At 31.8% G+C, this 19,678-nt stretch overlaps 1 protein-coding gene and 1 long non-coding RNA gene across 3 annotated transcripts; one reads left to right on the top strand and one right to left on the bottom strand.

Moving 5' to 3' along the window:
- Nucleotides 1-14,170: 14,170 nt before the first annotated feature.
- LOC120083531 (RPM1-interacting protein 4-like) lies at nucleotides 14,171-17,105 on the bottom strand. 2 transcript variants are annotated; one of them, XM_039039321.2, is made up of 3 exons: nucleotides 16,976-17,105; nucleotides 16,185-16,823; nucleotides 14,171-14,387 (listed from the first exon to the last, which is right to left on the bottom strand). In XM_039039321.2, the coding sequence occupies exons 1-3, from the start codon at nucleotides 16,979-16,981 to the stop codon at nucleotides 14,361-14,363; spliced, it is 672 nt and encodes a 223-aa protein (XP_038895249.1). In that variant the 5' UTR covers nucleotides 16,982-17,105; the 3' UTR covers nucleotides 14,171-14,360. The 2 variants fall into 2 exon arrangements, with proteins under 2 accessions (XP_038895249.1, XP_038895247.1); XM_039039319.2 differs by lacking the exon at nucleotides 14,171-14,387 and having other exon boundaries at nucleotides 15,214-16,823.
- LOC150034469 (uncharacterized) lies at nucleotides 16,632-17,165 on the top strand. Its single transcript, XR_016531173.1, has 2 exons — nucleotides 16,632-16,765; nucleotides 16,954-17,165. It is a non-coding gene; the product is annotated as an uncharacterized LOC150034469 (long non-coding RNA).
- Nucleotides 17,166-19,678: the final 2,513 nt, after the last annotated feature.

Below are 19,678 nucleotides of genomic sequence, written 5' to 3'. Positions count from 1 at the left end.
ATTCTGACTCATCAAAGTATCGTTGCAAATAAATAATGAAATCAGGGTACATTATTACTTTTGCTAAAATGAATTTGGATTTAGATACAATTTCCTGATAGAATTTGTTTATGTTCAACATGTCGAACTCGATTATCCAACTATTAACTTCCGATAACTTCAATGGCAAGGGCTACTCAAACTGGAAATCAAATATTAATACAATACTAATTGTAGATGATCTGAGGTTCGTCTTAACGGAGGAACATCCTCCTCTTCCTAGTTCAAATGAAAACTAAAGTATTCGGGATGCATATGACAAATGGGTTAGGGCTAATGAAAAGGCCTGAGCCTACATCTTAACGAGCATATCTAGTGTGCTTACTAAAAAGCATGAAATCATAGTCACCGCTAGGGAGATCATGGAGTCATTACAGGCGATGTTTAGGCAGTCGTCCTCATCAGTACGACACAATGCTATTAAATATGTTTACAATCCTCGTATGAAGGAAAGGACCTCTATTAGAGAACACGTCTTGGATATGATGGTCCATGCAACATAACTGAAGCAAACAGTGCTTTCATAGACAAAAAGAGTCAAGTTAGTATGATCTTGGAATCTCTTTGGAAGAGTTTCGTAACTTTTCGCACAAATTCTATGATGAATAAGATCGAATACAATTTGACAACTTTTTAAAATGAACTCCAAACTTACCAATTATTGATGAAAAATAAAAATGAAGAAGAGGAAGCAAATGTTGTTACCCAAAAGAAATTTCAGAAGGGATCGATATCTGGTACGAAACCCTTTGAAAAGAAGTCTGGTCCTTCATAGGATAAGAGTATCCAAATGAAGAAAAATGGCAAAGGGAAGAAGAAAGTTCCTATTAAGAAAAGCGAGACAAAAGTTGCAAAAGGAAAGTATTTCCATTGCGACGAGGATGGGCATTGGAAACGAAATTGCGCTAAATATCTTATAGAAAAGAAGCCTGAAAAGGAAAACTAAGCTAAATTTTAATTTACTTGTAATTGAAACATGTTTAATGAAAAGTTCTCATTTAACCTGGATATTGGATTCAGGCGCCGCTAATCATATTTACACTTTCATTTAGGAAACTAGTTGCTAGAGGCAGCTAACGGAACAAGATGACTTTTAAAGTGGGAACAAGTGAAGTCATTCGGCTTAAGCAGTAGAAGATATCAAGTTATTTTTTGGAGATTCTTACATTTTATTGGAAAATGTATATTATGTACCTAATATGAAAAGGAACTTATTTCTATCTCCTGTTTCTTAGAACATATATACAAAGTTTCTTTTGATATAAATGAAGTGTTCATTAGTCCAAGAGGTGTTCAACTATATTATGCTAAACTTGAAAATAACTTATATGTGTTAAAACCAATTGAGGCAAAAACTATTTTAAATATAGAGATGTTTAAAACAGCTGAAACTCAAAATAAGAAACGAAAAATTTCTCCTAACGTCTTTCTTTGACACTTAAGACTTGAATACATAAATCTCAATAGGCTTAAGAGATTAATAAAGCATGGACTTCTAAATCAGTTAGATAAAAAATCTTTACCTCTATGTGAGTCATGTCTTGAGAGAAAAATGACCAAAAGAACTTTTTCAGGAAAAGGACATAGAGCCAAAAAACCTCTAGAGCTTGTACATTCAGATCTTTGTGGTCTAGTGAATGTTAGAGCTCGAGGAAGATCTAAGTATTTCATCAGTTTTATTGATGACTATACAAGATATGGCTATGTTTACCTGATGCATCATAAGTCCGAAACTCTTGAAAGGTTTAAAGAGTATAAGACAAATGTTGAGAACATATTAAGTAAAAAGTTAAAAACACTTCAATTAAATCGAGGTGGTGAGTATATGGATTTACAATTTCAAAATTATCTAGTAGAATATGGAATTTAATCCCAACTTACTACACCTGTACACCACAAAAAATTGGTGTAGCAGAAAGAAGAAATAGAACCCTATTAGACATGGTTCGTTCAATGATGAGTTATGTCCAATTACCTCAGTCCTTGTGAGGATGTACAATACGGACAACATTATATATTTTAAACATGGTTCCCTCGAAAAATGTTTCAGAAACACTGTATGAGTTATAGAGAGGATGTAAAGGTAGTTTATGTCACTTTAGAGTCTAGGAATGTCTGACACACGTATTGGTACAAAACCCTAAGAAATTGGAATGACGTTCTAAAGTATGCCTATTTGTAGGCTATCCCAAAGAATCAAAAGATGTTCTATTTTGTGATCCTCAAGAAGACAAAGTGTTTGTATCGACAAATGCTACATTCTTAGTGGAAGACCACATAAGAAATCATCAACCTCGCAGTAAACTAGTATTAAATGAGATGTCCAGTGAATCTACAGATACATCAACAAAAGTTGTTGATCAGGCTGGTCCTTCAACAAAAGTTGTTGATGAAATTGGTTCATCACATCCTTCTCATGAATTGAGAATACCTCGACATAGTGGGAGGATTTTTTAATAGCCTGACCGATACATAGGTTTAACAGAAACTCAAGTCGTCATGCCTAATGATGGCTTAGAGGATCTATTGACCTTTAAACAGGCAATTGAAGACGTAGATAGAGACCAATGGATAAAAACAATAGACCTTGAAATGGAGTTTATGTACTTCACTTCTGTCTAGAAACTTGTAAATCAACCAAAAGGGGTAAACCCTATTGGTTGTAAGTGGATCTATAAGGGAAAACGAGACCAAGCTGGTAAGGTACAAACCTATAAAGCTAGACTAATGGCAACATGTTTTGCCCAAAGAAATGAGGTAGACTATGAAGAAACCTTCTCTTTTATTGCCATGATCAAGTCTATCAGAATACTTTTATCCATTGTTGCCTTTTATGATTATGAAATATGGTAAATGGATGTCAAGGCAGCTTTTTTGAATGGTTTTCTTGAAGAAATTATTTATATGTCTCAACCAAAAGAGCTCATTGAACAGGGTTAAGAGAAAAAAGTTTGCAAGCTTAAAAGATCCATTTATGGGATAAAACAAGCATCTCGGTCCTAGAATATAAGGTTTGACACGCGATCAAATCTTATGACTTTGAATAGAACGTTGAAAAACTTTATGTTTACAAGAAAATAGTCAACAAGATTGTAGTATTTCTGGTACTATATGTTGATGATATCCTGCTCATTGGAAATGAAGTAGGATTGCTTGCTGACAACAAGAGATGGCTAGCATCGCAATTTCAAATGAAATATTTAGGAGATGCACAATATGTTCTTGAAATCCAAATAGTTCGAAATCGCAAGAACAAAATGCTAACACTATCTCAAGCATCTTATATTGACAAGATGTTGTTCAAGATATAAAATGGAAAATTCCAAAAGAGGTTTATTACCTTTTAGACATGGAATTCATTTGTCTAAGGAACAGTGTCTTAAGACACCTCAAGAAGTTGAGGATATGAAAAACAATTCCTTATGCATCAACAGTTGGAAGCTTGATGTACGCTATGTTGTGCACATGTTCAGACATATCCTTTACAGTTAGAATAGACAGTAGGTTCCAGTCCAACCCTGTATATAGTCATTAGACTACCATTAAGAATATCCTCAAGTATCTTTGGAGAACGGGGGACTATATGCTCGTATATGGCACTATGGATTTGATCCTTACTGGATACACTTATTATGATTACCAGACCAATGTAGATTCTAGGAAATCTACTTTGAGATCAATATTCACTCTAAATGGAGAAGCTGTAGTATGGAGGAGCATCAAACAGAGCTGTATTGCTGACTCCACCATAAAAGCTGAGTATGTAGATATATGTAAAGCAGCCAAAGAACCAGTATGGCTTAGAAAGTTCTTGATAGATTTGAAAGGGGTTCCGAATTTGCATCTGACATTTAATATAAAATACTAAATTTAATTATATGAATCATATCCATATAATTAGTATTTGAATCACCCGATATTGTGATAACAGTGGAGCAGTTGCCAACTCAAAAGAACCAAGAAGCCATAATCGAGGAAAACACATCGAATGTAAGTACCATCTCATCAGATAGATAGTACATAAAGAAGACGTGATCGTCACGTAGATAGCCTTAGGAAACAATTTAGTTGATCTATTTACTAACGCCCTCCCGGCTAAAGTGTTCGAGAGTCACCTAGTGGGACTAGAACTACGAGCTTCGTAAATCTAGGACAAGTGGGAGAATTCATGGGTATTTAGATGTTCTAGTTTATTGTATTTATTCTTTCATACTCAACATCGTATATTTGCATATATTTAAAACCCACTGGAGTTTTAGTCCAAGTGGGGGTTCATTGGGAATGTCCTAAAACTCGCAGTTTGTTAAACATATTATATTCACAAGAAAAATATTATTGAGATTTCTTTCAATAAAAGTGTTATTGAATTGCATTTATTCCTAAATCCAATAAACTAAATCATGGTTATAACATGAATACTTTAACTTTATGTAGACACATATAAGAGGATCAAGATTTAGTATATAGCCAAAAAGGTCTATAAGTATATGGATAGGGTTGGGCACCTTACCCTGAGGATGAGGATACTATGGATGTGGCCTACTTTGTATATTGATACAAACGATGTGATCTCAATGTCGTTCATATGGAGACATGTGAGTGGGGACATCCTATACAAAAGATGAGTGCATAAGATCGGACCACGAAATAGTCACTTTTTCTTTATAATGACCGTTTACGGTGAAAACTGACTATCTCAATTCGATGATCTAAGGCAACTCGATCTTAATCCTGAGTTAACTATGAACTCATGTTTATTCAAGACTATCCTTTAATCTACATAGGTGAGAGTGGTTCAACATTGCTGCTCAATAAGCCTCCCATTTTAGGGATAAGACCGGATAGATAGCTGGGACATAGTCTTGCAAGATGAAATTTACTCTTATTTGTCTCAAGGTCAACAGATATGCTGTTCCCTTAAATATTGAATCTTGGTCTTGAAAAAAGGGGCCCCGCCCTCTTGTGGCTGAAAGGGATTTGGTTTATTGATAGAACCATAAACCAATTGTTCATTAGAGGATCAGTAGAGACTTAAAAAGCAAGATGTATTACAAGGGTAAAACGATAATTTTGACCTAGCTGTGAATATGAACAACTTGTGAAGAATCGACTTACTGATTATGGTTAAATCAAGAGGAAAAAAGTATATCTATAGTGAGGAGAGTGCAACTACTAAGCTATAGTAGTATGTCTTGGTAGTTAACGAATATTGATTAATTTGGTTTAAAGAGTTTAGCCAATTAATATCAAATCGTTAGAGCTTATGATCTTTAGGTCCATTAGATTCCTCTACTAGCTCACAAAAAGATTAAAGAGTTTAATTATTTATTTTTGTATTATTGGAGCCTCTAATTTGTAGGTCCAGTAGGTCCTTTTGCTAGCTCACTAAGGATAAAACAAGGAATAAATGGTTTTGGAATAATTTGAATTGTTCAAACTATTTAAAGGAAGTTTTATATTAATATGATTAATTTAAAGTATAATGTATATTGATACTTTATAGTTTACTTAATTATAAATATGATTTATAATTAATAACAGAGATAAATATTTGGATGATATATTTTATAGTTAATTATAATTGTGATCTAAGATAAATATCAGTCACAAACGCAACAAACAGCACGAACGCAACGAGCAACTGGAATTTCCTCGATCATCAGCGAGTATAACTTGATCCTTGATCCTTGAACAAAATTCGACTCCACCATAAGATTACCTTGGTATTCTTGATGTGAGAATTCAGGAGTTATGGGCTCTGTATATTTTTGGATAGAGAGGTGGAGGAATGAAGGAGGAAACGATCGAGTATGCGATGAACAATTGTATAGCATAAAATAAGGTCTATCGTATAGACTTGATACTCGATCGTGTAGTAGCGAGTACTATCATATAGTAAACTCGATGGTTATCGTTTATTCTCTCGAAAGTTATCTGATAACTTGTTTCGATGAGCATGGAATTATCGAATTGAAAAACTATTTTTCTTCTTTATCTCATTTAGCCATAAACGGTCCAAAACCACCCACTAAGGTAGTTAGTGGAGAAAAAAATTATCAATTATCTCATAATTAATAAATTATAAATAAATACAATAACTAACTTATCATATTATATTTATAACATATAGTTTTAATATTGCATCATATGCAACATATAAACCATAGTTCTTTTTCTCTTTTTATGGCATTTAATATAAATCATATTTATATTAATTCCTCCAACCAAATAATAATGTATCAAATACATCAAATCAATTATATCATATATAATTGAATCAATTTAATTATATCATATAAATCAAATTCCCTCTTCTTAATTTGAACATTTCAAACTAACACAAAAACTGATTCTCAACTTGAATCCATTGCGCTACCAAGGGGACCTTATGGACCTACAGCTTGAAGCTCCTATAGTACGTGAATAATTGACTAAACTCTTTAATCACGATATCTATCATCCGTTAGCTGTCCGACACTCCACTAAAGACCGACAGCTACACTCTTCGCACTACAGATATATTTTCGTGTCCATTGGATATAACCAATCAACAGTACGATGACCCTTCACAAATTGCTCGTAAGTACAGCTGGACCAAATTACCATTTTGCCCCTATAGTTACATCTAACTCTTTACCACTGATTCCTTTAATGAACAATAGATCATAGTCCTACTATGATTAAGCTCTTCTCGAGCCAAAAGAAGATGTGGCACCACATTGTTCAAGCTCCGAAATCAGCCCTTAAGGGAGAAATTTATCTACATACCCCTACATCGGGGAAGGAGTAAATTCCATCTTGTATAGCTGAGTTTCTAGCTCCTCAATCAGACGAATCCCCAAAATGGTAGCCTCGTTGAGCCAACGATCTGGCCACTCTCATCCATGCAAATCAAAGAACCGCCCTCATAGACAAGAGTTCACAACTCACTCAGAATTAAGGTCATGTTATCTATGGTCATCCTAGTGAAATGGAAATCTCAATTATGAACGATGTTATATAACGAGACTAAACATTTCGTGGTTCGGTCTTATACAAACTCCTTTGTATAGAGTATCCTCGCTCGCATGTCTAATACACAAATGATCAGGATTAGATCATTTGTAGCACTTTACAACATTTGTAACACCTACAAAGCGGGCTACACTCGTAGTGTCACCAGGATAAGGTAGGATAAGGTATCTCTCCTTTATCCATATACTACAAACCATTTAGGTTATCACTTAAAGCACAATCCACTTGTATGTCTCCACATACATTCTTAAGTTACAACGATAATTATGGATCTTAGTTTATTGGTTTGTGGTTAATGCAACTAAAATATCTCATATTTCATAGTCTAAAGTGAATAAAATATCGCATATTATAAATCACAAAATACTCGTTCATACAAGTGTTTACAAACTACAAAACCCTACGAGATTTAGGGCATCAACCCCAACAATCCTCTCATTAGCGTGCTTATATATCGATGTTTATTCTGTTTGATTTCTCTTATTTATGTGTTTTTCAAAATTGATTATACATTGGCACGACGTTCACATGATTTTAGGAGGAATTCAATTCCTTAAAACATATCATCAATCAATCATGAAGTCTGAGCTCATGTGCTCAAAGACTTGCCAAACATGCATATACAACCACCACCCCCAACCTAAAATGATACATTATCCCTGATGAAATGTAAGCCCAATAAAAATAAAAGACAAGGGAAAGAAAACCTCCCATGTGGCTGTTTTCATGCATGGTCTTTGGGATGTGGTAGCAGGACTCACCTCTTCAAATGATCTGGGAGTCTCTACAAAATAAAAAGAAGAAGCTAATCTAGAAAGCAAAAAAGAAAACAAGTAAAGAAATTTCACTTGGCTCCCTTTAAGAATGGGAAATTTTTAAAGTCCGTTGCTTGACGTGACCCGTCCTCCATCAAGGTACGAAAATATTTTCATATTTCTTCAACCACTTCTTATTTGAGTTGATGTAACACTCAATGTATGAAGAAACTCCATCTTCTGAAGGGCGTCGGATAGGTTAAATTTGGATTTTTTTTCAATATTGTTGATAAAAGGGGAAAGAAAGAATCAAAAGACTTAAGAGACTCAATTGAGTCCAAAGAAATTAAAGACTCAAGACTTTTGGGGACAAAAAGAATAAAATTCAAATATTTATGAAATATCGGATGACAAAACAGGGCGAGATCTTTCGACCTCTAACTTTATCACCAGGGATTCTTCATGTTTAGGCTCATGTTGTTCTTCTGTCTCATCTACTAGTTTCGGGAATGGCATGCTATCATCCAATTTTTCCTTAGTGTTGATATAGGTTACCTCATCGTCGCATGCCTCGATAGTGTCATAGGATCTGAGTGATAGAGATTCATGTCCTCTTTCAACTGATTAAAAAAATTGATTGGTGATAGAGATTCATGTCCTCTTTCAACTGATTAAAAAAATTGATTGGTGATAGAGATTCATGTCCTCTTTCAACTGATTAAAAAAATTGATTGACCAGGTCTCTCAAACTATGAAATTTAGTTCCAGCCTCCGTCTAGAGACGAAGACTCTCATGTTAGAGGCAGTGGATCTTCTGCTTGAAAAGAAGATTGTTATCAGTAATCTTTCTGATCACATCTTCTAATGACATACCTGAGTTGGCAATGTGAGCTTGCATCAACACGTTGGACGCGACAGGGTATGAATTGCAGTGATTGCAGTCTCATCCTTGGTTACCGTAGCCAAAGCACTCCTCCCCATCTAGATCGATGGAAATCGTCACCCAAATGACTAGAAAACCCTCTCATGGAGTAGTCTCGTGGCATCAGATGCCACTGCAACCTTGAGTATGCTTGATCAGGATGGACCACGCACAAGCAAATCCTACATGCTCGCAATTGCTGCGATTTCCCTTCAACCATTTGACTAACCAAAGAAGTTAACTCAGAGAGCTGACCTGTAAGATCAATAACCTCGTTATTAGGTTGAGTTATTCCACTAGCTTGTCCCCATCCTCATTGATGATATCCTGCCATGCTTAGAATATTGACATGAAAAAAAAAATTGAAAGCAAAAGAATGCTCTAACTAGAAACTCAACTAAACGAAAAATAAACTGGCTTCCCTAGCAACGATAATTTGATGGTAGGGATTTACGGTCGCTTGCAAACCTCTACTAATCAAATGAAATTTATAATATCGTATCCTACACTACTATTATGATTGCATAGTAACAGTGGAAAGTCTGAGTTGATCTGTAGGGAAGTGTTAGTATGAGTTTTTTATAATGCTAATTAACTAATTAAAGCAATAAAGGGGTGAGGGGGAGGGAAGGAGAGTTTGGTTATGGATAGTTTGAATAGTGCGAGAAAAATAAAAGCAATGGATAAATGTAACCTAGGATTGGATTTATCTAGTTTTGAGAGCAAGAGGGATTCCCATATAATTTTAATCATCGATTTCTATTAATTGAACATGTATTCGATTTATGCTTGCACAACGACCTACTTAATCTAACCTAACTCAACGATGTTACAAATAGGCGAATCATTCGATTAAACTAAGCAAACGTTTTAAATATTAATTAAATCCTAAGCTTTAACTAAATTAATGCCTCTAGATTTATTATGTTTAAATAGCATCCATATAGAATTAAGAAGATGTACATAAGTTGTAAGATTTCATTGTGCAATTAATAGCAAGTTAGCTTAACTCAATTAATCAATTTGTCCTTGACCCTAGTTGAAGCATGTGTTCTAAGATTCAAGAATTAGCTACAAATCCTATCATACAAGATTCAACTACTTTTCTCCTTTGGTGATTATAGCTAGACATTTGGAGGGGTATCAATCGATTAGCCAGGGCAACACACATTTATGAAGGAATAGCTAATACGCACACAAAATGTGTGTTATTTGCTTTAGATTTTTTTTTTATATATAATTTTATGAGATTTTATGTGTTTGTTAGTGATTTTTAGGTTTTATGTTCAAGATTTGAACACTCAAAAGAAGCCAAAAAGGACCAAAATATGCCTAAAGAGAGAGTTTATTTTGAAAAATTAGAGAATTTGAGGAAAATTTTGAGGGTCATTTGAGTTCTCGAGGTGATGATCAAGGCGAGTTTGGAGGATTCAAGAGATCAAAGAAGCCTTCGAGAGGATTCTTCTTTGGTTACCTTTTCTTTTTCTAAATCTTGTGCTTGAATTGATGTATGAAAATATGTTTATGCAAGCTATGAGTGGCTAAACTTGCTTGTTTTAGGGTATTGATGAAGTTGTTATGAATTTAGATTAAGTTTAGTTCTTTTCATGGATGTTTGTTGAACTTATTATTTTTTTAATGATATTGTGTTTCATTCTTATTGATTGGCCATCAATGACTGTTAAATTGAATGTTTAATTGAAAGACTGAATGTTATACTAGATTTATATCATTAATCATTATTAATCTTTTGTGAAAATAGTTAGGTTTATAATGAAAGTTGTTGATGACAATTCCTAAAGCCTTGTTTCTTAATTTGATTTCAAGAATTTAGCTATCAATTAAGTTGCATGAGAATAGGTTATTTTTTAGAGGAAGTAATCTTGAATTAAGCTTCTAGACTTTGGCATAATGTTATACATGATTCCATGAATTGATAAGGTTGACCTAATGAATTAATTAATGGATTCAATACTCTAGAACACTTTTGATCTCAAATTTCCAAAACAATTTTATTGCTTTTTTTTTTATTATTACATTATAAAACCACAAATTCAAACTCAATTTTGATTTCTTAGCTAAAATTGGCACAATTCTGAGACAGCTAAACAAAAATTGTTATTTGTTCCCAAAGGATGAATTGGCCTTAAAAATCATTTTAATATTATAACTTGACCGCGTACACTTGCGTGCGACACGAAATCACCATATCAATAGCCACACATAAATATGCTTCTAGAACTTGAACAAGATCCAAGGAAGGCATAAAAAGATATACATTCAATTTCAATGCATAGAAATCTCAAGAAAATACATAGAACTTGTTCCAAAAACTAATAAATTCACATACCTTGACAATCCATAAAAATCTACCTAAAGATGAAGAAAAAGGGAAGAGAAAGAAGAAATCCCATACCTCTCCTTGGCCTCCATCAGACTCTACATGAAAAACCCTAAAAGAGAAAGAGATGATTTATAGAATTTGAGGCGGTGCCATGGTGCCATAGGATAGCGCCACTACACTCTACCTTTTTGCTGTAGCACAGACTTCGCGCACAGCAACGCTCGTATGTTGCACTTGTGCATGCGCGAGCGCTTGCTTTTTGTTCGTCAATCTCCAGAGCTTTGCAATGCTCTCGCCTTAGTGATGCTACTACCTTCAAGCGCGATGCTTGTCGTTGCACTAGCCTCAAAAGCAAAATCGTCATTTCATTTCCTTGAAGCTCTAGGTGCTCGACTTCACTTTTGATAGCTCTAAATCAATACTGGACAGCCTGCAAAGCTTTGAAATGCATGATATGCTCAAGAATCCTACAAAATAGACATTTAAACACATTATACATAACAAACAAGCTAGATTAAAGACCATAAACTAAAATGAGCGAAGGGGGAAATCAAAAGTTTCTCTATTATACCCCTTTTAGATAGTATAAAAGTTATAGATAGATTATATACTATAGATATAGATAATATATTTTAGATATGCAACCAACCCCAAAAAATAGATTATTTGTCTTTCCACTTTTTTCATTATTCCCCTATTGCTTCATTCTCTATTTCTCACACTCTGTTCTTTTCTTCTACTTTCCTCTTTCTTCCCATCAATTCTTATTCTTTTGTCCGAGGGTGATACCCCATAATTCAAATTTAAAAAATCAATATTTAAGGGAAACTTATCTCATTTTCTGTATATGAAAAAGAGTTAATTCTATCTTGTGAAACTTATGCTTTCAGCTCCCTATATGATCAAATTTCCAAAATCGTAAGCTTATTGAATCAACAATAAATACTATTGATCTCATCCATGCAAATTAAGTGACATGCTCTCACATGCAAAAGTTCATAACTAATTCAGTATTAAGATTGAATCGAATATGATTATCTTATGAAATATTTGTGTTCTTAATTAACAAATTTATAAAGATAGATAAAATATTTCATGGTCCAATCTTATACAAACCCGTTGTATATGATAGTGATACTCTCACTTAATGTCTTAACATGAGTGTTTTGGAATATAAATTATTTGTAACTTTTATATAAAATGGATCATATAATAGTATTACTAAGATAAGACACTCAACTTTATTTGTATTATAAACTTTTTAAGTTATTTCTTGAACATGATCCTTCCCTTTATCAACTACATACTATTTAGTATCACACTAATAACCTTGAATTTCACATAATGAATAACTTCTTTTTTCTTTAGAAAAATGGTGTTCCTCTCTCTATTTTTTTCTCTTTGTAATTTTTGTGTCTCTTCAACTTTCTACCTCTACTTCTATTTTTTTTTCTTACTTGGGAGGCATTTGGAACACTAAGTAAGTTATATAATCATGGTTTATTATTTGTAAGTTATAATAGTTTGTATTTGGGATGTAGATTATTTTAGTTTGAGTTATAATAGTCTATGTTTGAGGTGCAGACTATTTTAATCTAGTAAAACATAGTAAAAACGGTAACATAGAGGGAAAGAGAGAATACGTAGCTGTAACAAAGAAAGATTTGAAATAGTAATAATATAGTTAATTATAGTTGACTATTTTAATTGGAGCCACGAACAGGGAGTAAACTATAATACAACCCACTCCATACACTTGAAATATTCACCCAATTTTTTTAGACCGATTGCGAGTGTGATTGGATAGCTTTAGAGTAATATTCACTTTTTTTTTTTTTTTTTTTGCATGTTTCTCTCACTTTATTTCTCTATCTTAAAGTTTTTGTATGATGGCTTATGTTAGGGGAAAATAGCCTATATAGAACTAAATATACTAGTAAACTAATTACACCTCAATTACTAGAAACAATACACTCAATGTATAATATTCAAACTCAAAAGAAAGTTAGATGGTGTAACAAGAATTAGATATGAAAGTAACCAAAGACTTGAAAGAACTTCAAAACCTTTGGAGACTAAAAACCTAGTAGAGGCACACTTCTAGTAAGTATTGTCTTGAAGACAATTATTCGCTCTGCACAGGTTACAATAACTAACTTCGGTAGAACTACAACCTCGAATTACTCAGATCTGGTAGAACTCTTGGATACTTGCTCTCAACTCAACTCAAGAATAAAAGAAGAAAAGAAATGAGAAAACTCTTCAATTTGGAATGAGATGCTACAAATGAAGAACCAAGTTCTATTTATAGACTAGCAACTTGGTAACTCTGCAAATTACAAAATAAAACCAAATAAATACAAAAATTGAAACATTTGTCAAATTTAACACAACCGAGTTGTTACTTGACAAAAATCAAATATAACTCATTCAAATTAAAAAAAAAAAAAAAAAAACTACAAACTTAATTTTCGTACATATTAAATTTATACATGAAACATCATTTTAATTTGAAATTTCAATTCAATTTGAAAGTTTCTAAACTATGAATTTAATCTACATAATTAAATTCATTTTATATATCAAATCTTTACAAATTTTCACTTATCGCCCCCACACTCTAAAACTTTTTTTTTTTTTTTTTTTGCCTCTCTTTTACCTCTATGAAACTTTTCTTTAGCTCTCCGTGTTCTCTCAAGTTTTTATATTACACATAATTTTTTCCCTCTCTATAACTTTTCTTTACCTTCCTATTGGATGTAATGCAATTTAATTCGATGATTCTACACTTTCAAACATTAAATCAAAATTTCTTTTACTAGCGTAGAATCAAATATTACAGAATTTACGTCGGTCCCACGTTTGAAACTACTCTTTAAGTTCAAATAAACATCAACTTCTAACCTCCGATGAAAAATGTGTTTTACTAAAAGGTATTTCTACATGGATCTTATCTATTTATTAAAATATAAGATTAAATTGCAAAACTGTTCTTTAGAATTTGGAGAAAGTAAGAATTTAGTCTTTATGGTTTATATTTAAAATCCTCATGAAGATTTTGTCAAACCATAAAGATTATTTATGAAATTTGATCAAAACTAAATTCTAACTTTCTTCACATTATAAGGATCAAATTTGTAATTCAACCTATATATAATTATTCAAATTATGAGAGATATTTATATCAAAATACAAGAAGGCATGTAAATTTCTAAAAGTGGAAAAACCACCAAATGGTGGAAAATCACCAAAACACTTCCAGATACTCTTGGAGTGATGATGTGCTTTACTTTGGACATAAACAACAGCATATCTGCATAAATAAATAGATAATTATTTCACTATTTTTTAAATATTAAAAAAACCGTATATTTTCATAGTTCATAACTTAATATACATTAAATAAGAAAAAAAAACTTTATATACATACATAATCATCGATGACTCAAGGGCTTATTGTTTATTTTGCTTTTTGTTTTCATTTGTAAACATACAAAAACCTCATTTTATATTTTCAAAATATTTAACAAATTTTATAAACTAAAGATGTAACATTTTCATTAAAATTAAGATTTCTTATTTTTCATAAAACATTGATGGATTGAAATGAAATGGGCAATTTCAAATTTAATGATAGTTTTAAACACTATTTTAATTGATTTTTTTAGTGCTTAAAAATAAAAATCAATCTAATGGTAGCTATTTTTCATTTTAGTTCTAATGTTATCATTTCATCCGAATTTCATATGGTCTTTGATTTGAGTTTTACGTACTATATTAGTTGAATCAATTTATTCAAAAATATCATATCCAATTTTTCTAAAGTGACCATTTAGATTTGTGTAGTCAATAAACACGATTAGTCTCGAAAATTCAACGATCTACATAAATAAGATATGCGATTAAATCTTAACAATAATATTCATACACGATACTATGTTTGCTAACGATTTTATTTTATTTTATCTTTTTTCTTTTTTTTTTTTTCAATTTGAACTTGTTTTCTTTTGAATTTCATACTCTGATTTTAAGAAACACTAGTCAATTTTTAAAAATGAAAACAAATATTTGAAAATTTAGAACTTATTTGGTAGGAAATCTGAAAACATACTATATTAGTATGGTTTGAGTTGGGTTGGGTTTAAATAAATGAAAGGTTCATGGATTGAATTGGTTCATGGGTTCACCTGAACTAACCTGAACTTATTATTATGAGAAAAATAGTTTTTTGGTATTTAGGTTTTGGATTTAGTTTCTATTTGGTCCTTAGATTTCAAAATGTTACACATTTAGCTCTTGTGTTTTGAATTTAGTTTTAATTTAGTCCCTAGATTTCAAAAGGTTACAACTTTTATCTTTCACATTTGAGTTTCGTTTCAATTTTGTCATTAGATTTCACAATATACACTTTTAACCTCAATTTTTTCCTAAAACCATTCTTCCGTCTTTAGTGTTAATGTATGTTACTAAATTTAAAATAATCAATATAATTATAATTATTTAAGTTTCACTATTTCTTATCAAATTTAAATTTGAATTTAAAATTTTACTTCATAATTATTTTAAATTAATTAAGAGACATAGCATCGATGATAGAAGTTGAGTATCTAATAGAAAGTTGAAGTTAAAAATACAAAATCTTGAAATATAGAGACCAAATTGAAATACAACTCAAATCTCAAAGATAAAATTGTAACATTTTGAAACTTAGGTAAGGACTAAATTGAAACCAAACTCAAAACTTGAACATTTTAAAACCTAAAAACTAAATAAAAACTAGATTCAAAATTTAGGAACAAAAAATGTATTTTTCTCTTTTTTTATGATACAATTATGTAATTTATTTTTATTCAATTTCGTGGTTTTCTTAGATTTTACTCAAAACTTTTGAAAATAAAAGTTTTATAATATAATTGAAATTGAGTCGTTAATCATCCATCAACATTTAAAAATAATTAAATAAAATATTTTACCTATTAATATTATTCTTTTTAAACAAAAATTTAAATAAATGTCCATATATTTAATAAGGGTTGTTATAAGAAACATGCAACCGAAACCAATGAAAGTAAAAATAGAAATTTGAAAGAAAACAAAATGTAATAAGTACCTTGGAAACAAATGAATTGGATCCATGAGTGGTAGCGGTGGTAGTAGTTTGAGCAATTGGTAATTTCTTGGTTTGATTCATCAATGGCGGAACGGCCTGAGGATTATTAGAGCCTCCAATTTGCTTCTCAATCTTCACTTTATTGAAAATTGCCGTATATCCATCTCCCGATTTCGGATCCCTCACATCCCAGCTCCCAAATTTCGGCACCGACGCCATCATTTCCCCTTCATCATTCCGCCGAACCCTAGGGTTCCGATTACCCTTTCCGCCGTGTCCGCTCACCGTCGTCGTCGGAGTAAATCTACTCATTCCTTCCGCTCCATTACTATGTTTCTTCTTCCTCCCACTCTGCTTCGCCTCTTTCAGAAGCGCGTAATCCGAACCGCTTCTCTCACTGCTCAATTTCTCCGATCCCGAGTTTCCCATCTCTCGCCGCTGGTGGTAGTCTCCGCGGTGGTCGGCTGGGGTTGAATTTTGATTTATGACGGCGGCCGGCGGGTACGTGTCGGGATCATTGGGATCAAAGTCGACGCCGGCGGCTCGGAGTTCACGGGCGTTTTCGAAACAGATGGTGTACGGTACGTCATCGGAATCCCAATTGCCGAATTTCGGAACGTGAGATGACGATTTTGCCCCCTGCTCATTAGATTAATTAATTGAAGATTAATACGAATTTACATCTAATTATTAATTCCACGATATGATCTAATTTGAGATGATAATTGTTGAAGTTTTATTTTGGTTTTGTGTTGATGAAAAAACAAAGAAAGAAAAAAAAAAACACTCACTGCCATGAGCTGTGGCAGCTCGGTGGTTGCTGCGGCGGTGGCAACGACGACGGCAACGGCAACGGCAACGGCGGAATTTGGAAGAGTTTGTATTGTTAGAAGTGAGAAACATGGAGGTGTAAGGAGTAAAGAGGTTGAAAGTTTTGTTTGATCAGTCAATTTTAGTTCGATGGTTTCCAAGTTCGTTTTCGATGTGTTTTTTGTGTTTTGGCTTTTTACTTTGTTTCTATTGTTGGTATCTAGAAAATTAAGTTGTTCGTTTGGTAAATATTTTTTTTTTTTATTTTTAAAAAATTAAGTCTCTAAGTATTATTTTTACTTTCAAATTTCTTTTTTTATTATCTACTTTTCATCAATAATTTTAAAAATCAAGTCAAATATTTTGATAACTAAAAAAAATAGTGTTGTTGTTTTTTTTTTTTTGAATTTGACTAAGAATTAAATCATTGTACTTAAAAAAAATTTAAATCATTGTTAGAAATGTAGATGACATACGTTTAATTTTCAAAAACAAAAACAAAAACAAAAAACAAAATAGTCATCAAATGGGACCTAAATTATGAAGAACGTTTTTCAAGTTTTAAATTGTCTATGTCGACCAAAATTTTGAGATCTTAATTTTACGAAAATGTTGATGTACTTAATGATGAAATATCGATGTCGATGATTTTTTTATAAAGATAATGACTCTCCATATATTTCTACAGTGGTACGATGTTGTAGATTTTGAACATAACTTCTTTGCTTTTGAAACCACTCAAAATGCTTAATATTAATGGAATAATTATCTTTACTTATGTACCCAAATTCATTTACTTATCTAACGTGAACTGTGTTTACACTCTTAATAACTTTGTTGCTTACTTTTTATATTTTATAGATTTTTGTTACGATATAAAGGAAATATCAATTCATTTCTTATATTGATGTAGAATTTAAAGAAACGTCAAAATATCAATGAAAATATGGATATGCCAATAAATAGCTTTGTCTTCGGTTTCAAAAATTCTCCTTTTATCTTTCAAATATTTCTATATTATCTTAACTTTTTATAAACGCTTAAAAATTAAACGTACCGACGAGACATTAACATGGATGCAAAAAATACTTCTACCTTCTCACAAATTGAGAAGTTTCTTTTCTATGACTATATTAAGGAGGGAAAGGTTGGAAAACAATTTTCTTTTGGTCTATTTCTTGGTGGAAGATTAAGGGTATATTTGATTTAACTTTTCTAATGTTTAATGTTAAAAATAAATCATTTTGAAAAAAATTAAAGTGTTTAGCAACCATTCAAAATAGCTTTTAAAATACTTTTAAAGTATGTTTTAAATCATTTTTTATCAAAAGAATTTATTTAAAAATAAATTTTTTTATTAAAAAAAACATTTTTTCTAATCAATCCAAACAACCTTAATATAATGTTTAAACAACTTAATGCATCAAGAATATAATTCATAATCATATTGAAACTTAGGATAAAGTTTAATTTTTACACTTAGGCAAGTTATATCAATTAAAGTTTTAAATTAATAATTGTGTCAATTTAAACTATAAATTTTCACATTTGAATCAATCTAAACTCTCTTGAAATTAGCCAAAAGAAGAAATTGCGACATAATTCTTCCACAATGTAAGTTGAGAAAAATTAAGGGTAGGCAACCTTTCATATTAATATATGTCATAACTATGCATTTGATCTAACATTTCTCCCTAATATTTATAACTTTGTAGTTAAAGAATCTCATGCACATGTACAAAATTTTCATTAATGATTTTAGTACAAAATGTTAATTAGTTGAGAGTCGACATTAATTCATTTATACAAGTTTAAGGTTTTGAACAATAAAATTATAAATTTGGAGTATCAAAGTGAAACAAACCTAAAGTTTATGAGTGTCAATTTATTCTTATCCTAAAATTTATAATAACTAAATTTTACTATAACAATTGTTGTGATAATACACGTGTGTTTTTAGTTGTCAATCTAAATATAGTTAAATAGATAAGATATCACTTATTATTCTAGAGATTTATGGTTTAATTCACTACCTCATTGATGGTTGTTGAGTGCAAACAAAAAGCTAATATACTTGGAAGAAAATATGTCCATGCCTTGGTTCGGTTAAAAATTTTGTTCATTCGGAAAATTTCATAAATGAAACCAGAATTTAGCTTATTATCTAATTGAAGTACTTTTATTCATTTGCAAAAGTTATCGCTATATTGGTCTTTTTCTTATTCCAAACTGCATATTCATATATACTTATTCCAATTTGTTTCTAACATTGTTATGGTTGAAATTAGCATTAAGGGATAAAATGGACATTGCAAGAGAAACGATGGGCGAAAGCAGCAATGGACAAGAAAGCAAACAGGCTGACATATGGATTGGGCCAAATTGGGTTGGGGTCGACCACAATACCAAGGTCGATCCCATTGGATTGCCTGAACGGATTGTATTTATTCTGATGTCTTAGTTCATTATATTTATTCTCTCATACTCAACATTGTAAATATTTGTATGGGTGAAGGTTAGCTCAATAACGCCGACTCAATAAGCTTCCCATTTCAAGGGTAAGACCGAGGTAGATGGCTAGAGAAGTTAGGTGCAAGACGGAATTCATTGCTACCCGCTTTTAAGGATAGTAGAGAAATTGTTCCTTAAGTACTGACTCGAGGTCTTGAACAAAGGGCCCCACT

The sequence above is a fragment of the Benincasa hispida genome, chromosome 8, assembly GCF_027475165.1.
Source record: "Benincasa hispida cultivar pf3 chromosome 8, pf3_genome.v1.1, whole genome shotgun sequence".
Classification (NCBI taxonomy): domain Eukaryota; kingdom Viridiplantae; phylum Streptophyta; class Magnoliopsida; order Cucurbitales; family Cucurbitaceae; genus Benincasa; species Benincasa hispida.
The sequence above is the reverse complement of the archived record's forward strand: the minus strand, read 5'-3'. Positions and strand labels throughout refer to the sequence as shown.